Below are 14576 nucleotides of genomic sequence, written 5' to 3' on the forward strand. Positions count from 1 at the left end.
AATTGCTTTTAGCTGTAGTAGCATTTTAGATCATGTGAATCCGAATCACTCATCTAACCACTTAAATTGCTTCATTTTAGGTGTTCCAAATAGCTGTTGGCTGTGATTCTAATAAATTCATTACTGTTAAAGGGCAAGTATATTTGCATCGGACCTGTCTTATTCTTTACATTTTAAAACAAATGGGGAATTACATGGTAATTACTGGTGGTACTATTAGCCTAATGACTGACCTGTTCATAATGAAATCTGAAAATTGAACTGACATTGGCATCCAAAAACTGCATTGACAGTTTGTCAAAACCAAATTTGTTTGAACTTTTTTGCCAAGTCAAATCTTACATCTGAATCATACTAATAGGCAAAAAGGATTAACCTCTTTCCCTATTGCCAGCATTTTTTTCCACCTCCCCTTTTAATAATCCCATTTCCATCTATCACCATTCCCTCTCTTGGCTCTTCGGACTGCACCTCATTCCCAGAGAAATGGGAGGCAGAAACACTTATACCTACTTTCCATCCAATTCAAACCAATTATAATATCATTTCTGTCAGAGAATTGCTTACCTCATGTCAGAGAAGCCTCCATTTTCTGCACCATTTCTCATGGGAAATTTTTTTAGAGCAAACCTCACAGAACCACCAGGGCTTCCTCCAAAAAACCCCAAGGTGTGACTTTCATTGATCTTACTGTGGTTCACAGTGAAGCACACTGGATGTTGTCATCTACTTGCCACAGCTCTCTCTCTCCTATAAGGGGAGAATCAAGGTCAGCATGCACAATCCCTTCAATGCAGGTGAAGTGCATTCTCCAGACAGCAATGTACCCCAACTCCCTTCCTGTGGTTAGGAGTGGGAGTGAGCGGCGGAGCAGTGACTCTTATCTGAGCCTATTTATGAAATGACTTGCTCTCATCCTAAATAAATGTCTACTCACCTGCCATTCTAATAATCATTTGAATATGAAATTGTAATAATCAGTTGCTGGGCTGACAATCAAGCTTTCACATTTCATTCAGCAAGGAATTTGCATTTACCATAACTCCTTTTCCAGGACACACAAAAGCTAACTGATTTATATGGTGCATGGCATCCTGCTTCTGGAATTATCTATATCCTTGCTTCTTAGGGAATGGTCTGTAGACCAGCCCTGGCATCGCTGGGGGTTGATTAGAAATGAAGGATCTCGGGATCCCTGGGTGGCGCAGCGGTTTAGCACCTGCCTTTGGCCCAGGGCGCGATCCTGGAGACCCGGGATCGAATCCCACATCAGGCTCCCGGTGCATGGAGCCTGCTTCTCCCTCTGCCTGTGTCTCTGCCTCTCTCTCTCTCTCTCTCGCTCTGTGACTATCATAAAAAAATAAAAATTAAAAAAAAAAAAAGAAATGAAGGATCTCGGGCTTTATCCCACACCTGCTGAGCCAAAACATCTATTTTAACTAAATTTCCAGGAGATTAGCATAAGCATTAAAATTTCAAAACAACTGCTCTAAGCAATGTTACCAAATTAGTTCCCAGTACCACCACAAGCAGGACCACTGAGTCTAGATTTCCTTCTTGAGGGAAATGTAAAGCAGTTAAATCAGTGTGTTTCTGGGAGGATCCAGATAGCAACTGTCAAAGCTGGTTGTTCATTAAACCCACCTGGAGAGCATGTTTGAAAAACACAAATTTCAAAAAAAAAAAAAAGAAAAACACAAATTTCAGAACCTTACTCTAGGCCTCTTAATCAATGACCCACTGTTCTGCAACCCTAAAAATGGCCCTAATATCTTGAGTTCAGGTTGTGGTGGGCCTCAGGTTCACAGTCACAAAAGAAGATCTATAGGGTCCAAGGTAACTGTGACAGGAAAGATTTTCATGATGGAGAACATCTCATGGGGTCTATTTTGGACTTCAGGGTGGGAAATGGTCCAGACTTCCAATATCTATCTAATTAGCCACAGTAGTGGTTCCTTCTGAGTTACACTGAAACCAGCCAGCAAAGTGGTCAAATGAATAATTTAACTCAATGAAAACTTTATCAAAAAAAAAAAAAAAAAAAAAACTTTATCAATGTATAGATCATGATAGCTTTATGTTTGCATAAACACTAACCAAAAAAAAAAAAAAACACTAACCAGAAATTATGTGCATCCTTAAAGTAACTCCTTACCTGCCCAGCAGTTTCCAGTAGCAATTAGAAATGTGTGTTTAAAAATTATAAGGAGTAAAATGGTTCAAAGAAATTTATCTTTATTTTGATAGATTTTCATTGAATTTTTCACATATATTAAATACAGATAAATCAATATATTTCAAATTCTGATGTCCTCAGAAACATTTATTTTTTAACATGGAAATGCTAGGGCCATTGTGTACCTGGGTGGCTCAGTTGGTTAAATGTTTGACTCTTGATTTTGGCTCAGGTCATGATCTCAGGGTTGTGAGTTCAAGCCCTGTGTTGGGCTCCATGCTCCCTCTCCATCTGCTCCTACCCCCACTCATTCTCTCTTCCTGTCTCCTTCTCTAAAATAAATAAATACTTCTTTAAAAAAAAAAAAAAAGAAAGAAATGCTAGGACCACACATTAACCCCAGAATTCTAATTCAGTAAGTGATGATTCTGTGATAGTCTCAAGTTTGAGAATCATGAGTTAAATTATTAAATGTTTGTGCAAGTGCATAAGGAATATTACAACTTCATTGTGTTTTATTTTTTGTAGATTTAATAAAAAGGACTGTCTTCAGCATGATTTCTTTTACGTTATTGAAAAGTAAGAAATATTTTTAACATAAGAACTGTTTTATATGATTAGTACCAATAATTTAGAATCAGCTAGCTTTTATTCCTATTAACATCAATCTTTTTTAGTATATACATTCATTGCTACAAATTTACCTCTAGGTACTGCTTTTGCTGCATCTCACAAGTTTTGATAAGTTGTGTTTTCATTTTCATTTAGTTCAAAATCTTTTTAAATTTCTCTTTCTTCTTTGATTCATTATTATTTAGAAGTGTGTATTTAACCTCCACACAATTGGAGAGTATTTTTAAATTAAATTTACTTTTTTAACTTTCGTGATACCTCCTTACCCAAATAGAGTAGTGGTTTTAATTTTTAAGTGTGAAAATAAGAAGTAATGAAAAATGTCTTTTTTATAGGTCATATCTGAGGAATCAAACATCTAAAAACTTGGTAAGAAAACTATAATTTTATCAATCAGCCAAATACAGAAAATAACTACAGCATTTTTCCTTTTCTAGAGAGTAAAATATAATTGGAAAAAATATGGCTGCCCATTGAGACTTGATTTTGGAGAAAAGTTTCACCCTTTGCTTCAGCTGTAAGTATATTTGCACTAAAATTTTTAACTTACTTTGAAAGTTTCCAATGAAGGTATGAAAACAAAGCTAATTAATCATGCACTCAATAATACACATTTTTGAGCACCTGATATATGCATCTCTAAGTTTTCAGTACTAGTTATACAAAGTTGGACTACTCATGGTGCCCGCAGATTGAGGGAGGTTATAATTTCTCTCCTGAGAACTGAGGCTGTTCTCAGGGACACAGGTGATCTCTTCACCCTTGCTTTATTCTTTCTAATCTCTCCTCAAGTTCCTACCAGCACCTCTGCCTGTTTGATAGGAACTACCTTCCCCAGGTGACATAAGACTTTTCTTTCCATGGACCAACAATAACTGAAAGCTTGCATGGAAAGAAACTAGATTACTAACAGGAATGGTACATCAGGGAGATTTCAAAAATTTTATCTCTCACTTAAGTCTTACAAACAATATTTTATAATAATAGGAATAAAATGCTCTGAGGAAGGCTTTTTCAAGTAATTTTCAATTACTTTATTTGCATTTTTAATTTTAGTTTTGATTTATGATTATAAAAGTTACATGGCTTATTAGAAAATTTAAAATATAGAAAAAATAAGAGACAACCAATTTTCTAAAATCTTTTACTATTATAAACAAAATGGTAATGAAAATCCACTTATATACAAATTTGGACAATAGTCCAGATATGCCATTAGGAAAAATTATTGGAAGTGAAATTCCTATGCATAAAATATCAGTATTTTAGTCAAGGCTTTCAGCTTTTGGGGATCTCTTAGGCTAGATACAACTTCTAGATCTCTCAGGCATAATGATTCCGGTGCTCCAATTTAGTTTTGCTATGGGAGCTTTCCCTGTTGGGACCCAGAAGGTCTCTGCCATCATGTCCTTCCTACCACTCCTCACCCACCGCAGTTCTGAGATTCTGTGCTGTGCTCCCTACATCACTGTCCTACAGTCCCTCTGTCCTGGGTCATCTGGGCTAGCAGGCTAATCTGCTGTCTTCTTAAGTTTTGATCTTTTTCTAGACATCTAATGATGCCACTATTTTTCCTGGCAGCCCTGGACACTTCTTCCCCCACTGCAGCCTCATTTTTTCCTTTGTTTGTTTTGTTTTAAGTCTTTAAGTCCAGCTAGTTAACATACAATGTTATATTAGTTTAGGGTGTACAATATAGTAATTCAATACTTCCATACATCACCCTGTGCTCATCACAAGTGCACTCTTAAATCCCTATCACCTATTTCACCCATTCCCCTGACCACCTCCCCTCTGATAACCATCAGATGGTACTCTATAATTAAGAGACTGTTTCTTGATTTGTCTCTCTCTTTTTTCTCCTTTGCTCTTTTGTTTTGTTTCTTAAATTCCACAAATGGATGAAATCATGTGGCGTTTGTCTTCTCTGACAGAATTATTTTGTTTAGCATTATACTCTACAGCTCCATCCATGTCTTTGCAAATGGCAAGATTTCATTCTTTTTTATACTTGAATAGTATTCTATTATATATATATATCTTATATATGTATATGTATATGTACATATGTGTATATATAATGGAAAACAATTTATTATGGGATATATAATATATAATGGAATATTTACATACACACACACACCACATTTTTATCCATTCATCAATCCATGGACACTGGGGCAGCTTCCATATATTGGCTATTGTAGATAATGCTGCTGTAAACATAGGGGTGCATGTATCCCTTTGAATTAATGTTCTTGTATTCTTTGGGTAAATACCCAGTAGTGAAATTGCTGGATCATAAGGTACTTCTATTTTTAACTTTTTGAGGAAACCCCATACTGCTTTCCACAGTGGCTGCACCATTTTGCATTCCCACCAGCAGTGCATGAATGTTCCTTTTTCTCCACATATTCACCAACACCTGTTGTTTCTTGTGTTGTTGATTTTAGCCAGGTATGAGATAAAATCTCATCATAGTTTTGATTTGCATTTCTCTAACGATAAGTGATGTTGAGCATATTATCATGTATCTATTGGCCATCTGTATGCCTTCTTTAGAAAAATATCTATTCATATCTATTGCCTATTTCCTAAATGGATTATTTGTTTTTTGGGTGTTGAGTTTTATAAGTCCTTTTATATTTTGGATACTAGCCTTTTATCAGATACATCATTTGCACATATTTTCTCCCATTCCATAGGTTGCCTTTTAGCTTTGTTCACTGTTTCCTTCATTGTGCAGAGTTTTTTTATCTTGATGTAGTCCCAATAGTTGTTATTTTTTTTGTTTTGTTTTTTTGTTTCTGGTTTCCCTTGCTTCAGGAAACATATCTACAAAAAGGTTGCTACAGGGCACCTAGGTGGCTCAGTGGTTGAGCGTCTGCCTTTGGCTCAGATCATGATCCCGGGGTCCTGGGATCGAGTCCTACATCAGGCTCCCTGCAGGGAGTCCGCTTCTCCCTCTGCCTATGTCTCTGCCTCTCTCCCTGTGTTTCTCATGAATAAATAAATAAAATCTTAAAAAGAAAAAAGTTGCTACAGTTGATGTGAAAGAAGTTACTGCCTGTGCAATCTTCTAGGATTTTTATGGTTTCAGGCCTCACATTTAGGTTTTTAATCCATTTTGAATTTATTTTTGTGTATGGTGTAAGAAAGTGGTCCAGTTTCATTCTTTTACATGTAACTGACCAATTTTCCCAACATCATTTGTTGAAAAGACTGTCTTTTTCCCTTTGGATGTTCTTTCCTGCCATATGATTGTGAGTTTATTTCTGGGTTTTCTATTCTATTCTATTGATCTATATGTCTATTTTTTAAAGATTTTATTTACCTATTCATGAGAGACAGAGGGAGAAGCAGAGACAGAGGCAGAGGGAAAAGCAGGCTCCCTGGGGGGAACCCAATGCAGAACTCGATCCCAGGACTCCCGGATCACTACGTGAGCCAAAGGCAGATGCTCAACCACTGAGTCACTGAGGCGTCTATTTTTGTGCCAGTACCATACTGTTCTGATTACTACAGATTTGTAATATTAACTTGCAGTCCAGAATTACAATGCCACCACCTTTGCTTTTCTTTTTCAAGATTACTTTGGCTACTTGGGATCTTTTGTGGATCCAAACAAATTATAGGATTTTTGTTTTAGTTTTGTGAAAAGTGTTGATGTTTCGATAGGGATGGCGTTACATGTGTAGATTGCTTTGGGTAATAGGGACATTTTCACAATATTTGTTCTTCCAAACCATGAGCATGGAATGTCTTTCCATTTCTTTGTGTCATCTTCAATTTCTTTCATCAGTGTTTTATTTCAGAGTACAGGTCTTTCACCTCTTAGGTTAGATTTATTCCTAATTATCTTATTATATTGGGTACAATTATAAATGGGATTGTTTTCTTGAATTTTCTTTCTGCTGCTTCATTATTGGTGTATAGAAATGCAACTGATTTCTGTATATTGATTTTGTATCCTGTGACTTGACTGAATTTGTTTATCATTTCTAGCAGTTTTTGGTGGAGTCTTTCAACTTTTCTATATATATAATATCATGTCATCTGCAAATAGTGCATGTTTTACTTCTTCCTTACTGATTTGGATACCTTTTATGTCTTTTTGTTGTCTGATTGCTGTGGCTTCCAGTACTATGTTGAATAAAAGTGAGAGTGAACATCCTTGTTTTGTTCCTGACCTTAGGGGTTAAGTGCTCAGTTTTTTCCCATTAAGGATGATGCTACCTAAAGGTTTTTCATATATGGCTTTTCTGTTGAGGTATGTTCCATCTAAACTTATTTGTTGAGGGTATGTTCCATCTAAACTTACTTTGTTGAGGGTATGTTCCCCTAAATCTACTTTCTTGAGGGTTTTTATCATGAGTGGATGTTGTACTTTGTCAAATGCTTTTTCTGTGTCTCTTCATGATCATATGGTTCTTATCCTTTCTCTAATTGATATGATGTATCATATTGATTGACTTGTGAATATTTAACCAGACTTTCAACCCAAGAATAAATCCCACTTGATTGTGGTAAATACTTTTTTTAATGTATTATTGGATTTGGTTTACTAGTATTTTGTTGAGGATTTCTGCATCTGTGTTTATCAAGGATATTGGCCTGTAGTTCTCTTTTTTGTGCTTTCTTTATCTGGTTTTGGTATCAGAGTAATGCTGGCCTCATAGAATGAATTTGGAGGCTTTCCTTCCTTTTCTGTTTTTTTTTTTTTTCCTTTGGAACAGTTTGGGAAGAATAGATATTAACTTTTCTTTAAATGTTTGGTAGAACACCTGTCATGTGTTCCTGGACTTCTGTTTTTGAAAAGTTTTTGAGTACTGATTTCATTTCTTTTTTCTTTTTTTTTTTTTTCTGACTTCATTTCTTTGCAGCTTATTGATCTGTACAAATTTTCTGTTTCCTCCTGTTTCCATTTTGGTATTTTATATGTTTCTAAGTATTTATCCATTTATTCTAGGTTGTCCAATTCATTGGCATTTTGGTTTTTCATAATATTCTCTTAAATTTGTATTTAGGAAAAAAAATGTATTTAGGTGGTGTTGGTTGTGATTTCTCCTCTTTCTTTTGTGATTTTTGAAACCTTTCTCTCTCTCTTCTTTTTCTCTCCCATTGATGATTCTGGCTAGAGGTCTATCAATTTTGTTGATCTTTTCTAAGAACCAGCTCCTGGTTTCATCGAGCTCTTCTATCATTTTTTTAGTTTCTATATCATTTATTTCTGTTCTAATCTTTACTACTTCCTTCCTTCTACTGGCTTTAGGTTTTATTTATTGTTGTTCTTCTAGTTCCTTTAGGTGTAAGATTAGGTTATTTGAGATTTTTCTTGCTTCTTGAGGTAGACCTGTATTACTATAATCTTCCCACTTAAAACTCTTTTTGTAAGCAGCCTGGGTGGCTCAGCGGTTTAGCGCCACCTTCAGCCCAGGGCGTGATCCTGGAGACCCCGGATTGAGTCCCACTTCGGGCTCCCTGCATGGAGCCTGCTTCTCCCTCTGCCTGTGTCTCTGCCTCTCTCTCTGTGTCTCTCACAAATAAATAAATAAGATTAAAAAAAAAACACTCTTTTTGCTGCATCCCAGAGGTCTGGGGTTGTTGTGTTCTCATTTTCATTTCTGTGTACTTTTTTATTTCTTCTTTTATTTCCTAGTTGACCCATTCATTGTTCACTAACATGTTATTTAACTTCCATGTACTTGTGCTCTTCCCAGATTTTGTGTGTGTGTGTGTGTGGTTGCCTTCTAGCTTCAGAGCATCATGGTCAGAAAAGGTGCATGGTTTGATTTCAGTCTTCATAAATTTGTTGAGCTTTGATTTCTGGGCTAATATGTAATCTATCCTGGAGAATGTTCCATGTGCACTTGAAAGGAATGTATATTCTGCTGTTTTAGGATGGAATGTTCTCAACATATCTGTTAAACTCATGTGGTCCACTGTGCCATTCAAAGCCATTATTTATGTGTTTTCTGTTCGGAAGACCTAACCATTGATTCAAGTGGGGTGTTAAAGTTCCCTACTAGTATTGTATATCACTGATTAGTTCCTTAATGTTTGTTATTAACTGTTTTATGTTTTTGGGTGCTCCTATATTGGGTTCATAAATATTTACAATTTTTATCTCCTTGTTGGATTGTCCCCTTTAATATTATATAGGGTCCTTCCCTCTTTTTTTTTCCTTTTTTTTTTTATTGGTGTTCAATTTACCAACATACAGAATAACCCCCAGTGCCCGTCACCCAATCACTCCCACCCCCTGCCCTCCTCCCCTTCTACCACCCCTAGTTCGTTTCCCAGAGTTAGCAGTCTTTACGTTATGTCTCCCTTTCTGATATTTCCCACACATTTCTTCTTCCTTCCCTTATATTCCCTTTCACTATTATTTATATTCCCCACATGAATGAGAACATATAATGTTTCCTTCCCTGTCTCTTATAACAGTCTTTGTTTTATTTTATTTGATTTTTTTAATAAATTAATTTTTTTAAATAAATTAATTTTTTATTGGTGTTCAATTTACCAACATACAGAATAACACCCAGTGCTCATCCCGTCAAGTGCCCCCCTCAGTGCCCGTCACCCATTCACCCCCACCCCCCGCCCTCCTCCCCTTCCACCACCCCTAGTTCATTTCCCAGAGTTAGGAGTCTATGTTCTGTCTCCCTTTCTGATATTTCCCACACATTTCTTCTCCCTTCCCTTATATTCCCTTTCACTATTATTTATATTCCCCAAATGAATGAGAACATACACTGTTTGTCCTTCTCCGATTGACTTACTTCACTCAGCATAATACCTTCCAGTTCCATCCATGTTGAAGCAAATGGTGGGTATTTGTCATTTCTAATGGCTGAGTAATATTCCATTGTATACATAAACCACATCTTCTTTATCCATTCATCTTTCCATGGACACCGAGGCTCCTTCCACAGTTTGGCTATTGTGGACATTGCTGCTAGAAACATCGGGGTGCAGCTGTCCCGGCGTTTCATTGCATCTGAATCTTTGGGGTAAATGCCCAACAGTGCAATTGCTGGGTCGTAGGGCAGGTCTATTTTTAACTCTTTGAGGAACCTCCACACAGTTTTCCAGAGTGGCTGCACCAGTTCACATTCCCACCAACAGTGTAAGAGAGTTCCCTTTTCTCCGCATCCTCTCCAACATTTGTGGTTTCCTGCCTTGTTAATTTTCCCCATTCTCACTGGTGTGAGGTGGTATCTCATTGTGGTTTTGATTTGTATTTCCCTGATGGCAAGTGATGCAGAGCATTTTCTCATGTGCATGTTGGCCAAGTCTATGTCTTCCTCTGTGAGATTTCTCTTCATGTCTTTTGCCCATTTCATGATTGGATTGTTGGTTTCTTTGGTGTTGAGTTTAAGAAGTTCTTTATAGATCTTGGAAAGATGGAAACTAGCCCTTTATCTGATACGTCATTTGCAAATATCTTCTCCCATTCTGTAGGTTATCTTTTAGTTTTGTTGACTGTATCCTTTGCTGTGCAAAAGCTTCTTATCTTGATGAAGTCCCAATAGTTCATTTTTGCTTTTGTTTCTTTTGCCTTCGTGGATGTATCTTGCAGGAAGTTACTGTGGCCGAGTTCAAAAAGGGTGTTGCCTGTGTTCTCCTCTAAGATTTTGATGGAATCTTGTCTCACATTTAGATCTTTCATCCATTTTGAGTTTATCTTTGTGTATGTGCAAGAGAATGGTCTAGTTTCATTCTTCTGCATGTGGATGTCCAATTTTCCCGGCACCATTTATTGAAGAGACTGTCTTTCTTCCAATGGATGGTCTTTCCTCCTTTATCGAATATTAGTTAACCATAAAGTTCAGGGTCCACTTCTGGGTTCTCTATTCTGTTCCATTGATCTATGTGTCTGTTTTTGTGCCAGTACCATCCTGTCTTGATGACCACAGCTTTGTAGTACAACCTGAAATCTGGCATTGTGATGCCCCCAGATATGGTTTTCTTTTTTAAAATTCCCCTGGCTATTCGGGGTCTTTTCTGATTCCACACAAATCTTAAAATAATTTGTTCTAACTCTCTGAAGAAAGTCCATGGTATTTTGATAGGGATTGCATTAAACGTGTAAATTGCCCTGGGTAACATTGACATTTTCACAATATTAATTCTGCCAATCCATGAGCACAGAATATTTTTCCATCTCTTTGTGTCTTCCTCAATTTCTTTCAGAAGTGTTCTATAGTTTTTAGGGTATAGATCCTTTACCTCTTCGGTGAGGTTTATTCCTAGGTATCTTATGCTTTTGGGTGCAATTGTAAATGGGATTGACTCCTTAATTTCTCTTCAGTCTCATTGTTAGTGTATAGAAATGCCACTGACTTCTGGGCATTGATTTTGTATCCTGCCACGCTACCGAATTGCTGTATGAGTTCCAGCAATCTTGGGGTGGAGACTTTTGGGTTTTCTATGTAGAGTATCATGTCATCGGCGAAGAGGGAGAGTTTGACTTCTTCTTTGCCAATTTGAATGCCTTTAATGTCTTTTTGTTGTCTGATTGCTGAGGCTAGGACTTCCAGTACTATGTTGAATAGCAGTGGTGAGAGTGGACATCCCTGTCTTGTTCCTGATCTTAGGGGAAAGGCTCCCAGTGCTTCCCCATTGATAATGATATTTGCTGTGGGCTTTTCGTAGATGGCTTTTAAGATGTTGAGGAATGTTCCCTCTATCCCTACACTCTGAAGAGTTTTGATCAGGAATGGATGCTGTATTTTGTCAAATGCTTTCTCTGCATCTAATGAGAGGATCATATGGTTCTTGGTTTTTCTCTTGCTGATATGATGAATCACATTGATTGTTTTACGAGTGTTGAACCAGCCTTGTGTCCCGGGGATAAATCCTACTTGGTCATGGTGAATAATTTTCTTAATGTACGATTGGATCCTATTGGCTAGTATCTTGTTGAGAATTTTTGCATCCATGTTCATCAGGGATATTGGTCTGTAATTCTCCTTTTTGGTGGGGTCTTTGTCTGGTTTTGGAATTAAGGTGATGCTGGCCTCATAGAACGAATTTGGAAGTACTCCATCTCTATCTTTCCAAACAGCTTTAGTAGAATAGGTATGGTTTCTTCTTTAAACATTTGATAGAATTCCCCTGGGAAGCCATCTGGCCCTGGACTCTTGTGTCTTGGGAGGTTTTTGATGACTGCTTCAATTTCCTCCCTGGTTATTGGCCTGTTCAGGTTTTCTATTTCTTCCTGTTCCAGTTTTGGTAGTTTGTGGCTTTCCAGGAATGCATCCATTTCTTCTAGATTGCCTAATTTATTGGCGTATAGCTGTTCATAATATGTTTTTAAAATCGTTTGTGTTTCCTTGGTGTTGGTAGTGATCTCTCCTTTCTCATTCATGATTTTATTAATTTGAGTCTTCTCTCTCTTCTTTTTAATAAGGTTGGCTAATGGCTTATCTATTTTATTAATTCTTTCAAAGAACCAACTCCTGGTTTTGTTGATCTGTTCCACAGTTCTTCTGGTCTCGATTTCGTTGAGTTCTGCTCGAATCTTAATTAACTCTCTTCTTCTGCTGGGTGTAGGATCTATCTGCTGTTTTTTCTCTAGCTCCTTTATGTGTAAGGTTAGCTTTTGTATTTGAGTTCTTTCCAGTTTTTGAATGGATGCTTGTATTGCGATGTATTTCCCCCTTAGGACTGCTTTTGCTGCATCCCAAAGATTTTGAACGGTTGTATCTTCATTCTCATTAGTTTCCATGAATCTTTTTAATTCTTCCTTAATTTCCTGGTTGACCCTTTCATCTTTTAGCAGGATGGTCCTTAACCTCCACGTGTTTGAGGTCCTTCCAAACTTCTTGTTGTGATTTAGTTCTAATTTCAAGGCATTATGGTCTGAGAAAATGCAGGGGACAATCCCAATCTTTTGGTATCAGTTCAGACCCGATTTGTGACCCAGTATGCGGTCTATTCTGGAGAAAGTTCCATGTGCACTTGAGAAGAATGTGTATTCAGTTGAGTTTGGATGTAAAGTTCTGTAGATATCTGTGAAATCCATCTGGTCCAGTGTATCATTTAAAGCTCTCATTTCTTTGGAGATGTTGCGCTTAGAAGACCTATCGAGGGTAGAAAGAGCTAGATTGATGTCACCAAGTATAAGTGTATTATTATCTAAGTATTTCTTCACTTTGGTTATTAATTGGTTTAAATATTTGGCAGCTCCCACATTCGGGGCATATACATTGAGGATTGTTAAGTCCTCTTGTTGGATAGATCCTTTAAGTATGATATAGTGTCCCTCTTCATCTCTCACTACAGTCTTCGGGGTAAATTTTAGTTCATCTGATATAAGGATGGCTACCCCTGCTTTCTTTTGAGGACCATTTGAATGGTAAATGGTTCTCCAACCTTTTATTTTCAGGTTGTACGTGTCCTTCTGTCTAAAATGAGTCTCTTGTAGACAGCAAATAGATGGGTCCTGCTTTTTTATCCAGTCTGAAACCCTGCGCCTTTTGATGGGGTCATTAAGCCCGTTCACGTTCAGAGTTACTATTGACAGATATGAGTTTAGTGTCATCATGATATCTATTCAGTCCTTGTTTTTGTGGATTGTTCCACTGAACTTCTTCTTAAAGGGGAATTTTAAGAGTCCCCCTTAAAATTTCTTGCAGAGCTGGTTTGGAGGTCACATATTCTTTCAGTTCCTGCCTGTCTTGGAAGCTCTTTATCTCTCCTTCCATTTTGAATGAGAGCCTTGCTGGATAAAGTATTCTTGGTTGCATGTTCTTCTCATTTAGTACCCTGAATATATCCTCCTAGCCCTTTCTAGCCTGCCAGGTCTCTTTGGAGAGGTCTGCTGTTACCCTAATACTCCTCCCCATAAAAGTCAGGGATTTCTTGTTTCTTGCTGCTTTAAGGATCTTCTCTTTATCTTTGGAATTTGCAAGCTTCACTATTAGATGTCGAGGTGTTGAACGGTTTTTATTGATTTTAGGGGGGGATCTCTCTATCTCCTGGATCTGAACGCCTGTTTCCCTTCCCAGATTAGGAAAGTTTTCAGCTATGATTTGTTCAAATACATATTCTGGCCCTCTGGCCCTTTGGGCACCCTCGGGAACCCCAATTAAACGTAGGGTTTTTCTTCCTCAGGCTGTCGTTTATTTCCCTTAATCTGTCTTCATGGTCTTTTAATTGTTTGTCTCTTTTTTCCTCAGTTTCCCTCTTTGCCATCAACTTGTCTTCTATGTCACTCATTCATTCTTCCACCTCATTAACCCTCGTCGTTAGGACTTTTAGTTTGGATTGCATCTCATTCAATTGATTTTTAATTTCTGCCTGATTGGATCTAAATTCTGCAGTCATGAAGAAGAAGAAGTCTCTTGAGTCCTTTATGCTTTTTTCTAGAACCACCAGTAGCTGTATAATAGTGCTTCTGAATTGGCTTTCTGACATTGAATTGTAATCCAGATTTTGTAACTCTGTGGGAGAGAGGACTGTTTCTGAATCCTTCTTTTGAGGTGAGGTTTTCCTTCTAGTCATTTTGCTCAGTGCAGAGTGGCCAAAAACAAGTTGTATTGGGAAAAGGAGAAAAAGAGAGGAGAGAAAGAAGGAAAGAAAAGAGAAAAAGAAAAAAGGAAAAAAAAGAGAAGAAAAAGAGAAAAAGAACGAAAGGGGAAAAAAGGGTGGGGGAAGCAATCAGAAATCAAAAAGAAAACAAAAAAACAAAAACAAAAAAAAAAGGGGGAGTATCTTCTGATTCTGTATACTTTAAGTCCCTTGACTTCCCTTGGAA

At 37.3% G+C, this 14576-nt stretch overlaps 1 protein-coding gene and 1 long non-coding RNA gene across 24 annotated transcripts in view; one reads left to right on the forward strand and one right to left on the reverse strand.

The window, feature by feature from the left end:
- CATSPERE (catsper channel auxiliary subunit epsilon) overlaps window positions 1-14576 on the forward strand; it is a 199335-nt gene that overhangs the window by 156443 nt on the left and 28316 nt on the right. For all 23 annotated transcript variants that reach the window (XM_049112405.1, XM_049112409.1, XM_049112408.1 and 20 more), the window contains 4 exons: window positions 81-133; window positions 2705-2755; window positions 3145-3178; window positions 3247-3326. In XM_049112405.1, the coding sequence (XP_048968362.1) occupies window positions 81-133; window positions 2705-2755; window positions 3145-3178; window positions 3247-3326 (218 nt within the window). The remainder of the gene's footprint in view (window positions 1-80; window positions 134-2704; window positions 2756-3144; window positions 3179-3246; window positions 3327-14576) is intronic.
- The window catches only part of LOC112648761 (uncharacterized), a 54046-nt gene that overhangs the window by 262 nt on the left and 39208 nt on the right, over window positions 1-14576 (reverse strand). The window contains exon 3 of the long non-coding RNA XR_004817032.2: window positions 568-750. This is a non-coding gene — a long non-coding RNA (uncharacterized LOC112648761). The remainder of the gene's footprint in view (window positions 1-567; window positions 751-14576) is intronic.

The sequence above is a fragment of the Canis lupus genome, chromosome 7 (genome assembly GCF_003254725.2).
Source record: "Canis lupus dingo isolate Sandy chromosome 7, ASM325472v2, whole genome shotgun sequence".
Taxonomy (NCBI): domain Eukaryota; kingdom Metazoa; phylum Chordata; class Mammalia; order Carnivora; family Canidae; genus Canis; species Canis lupus.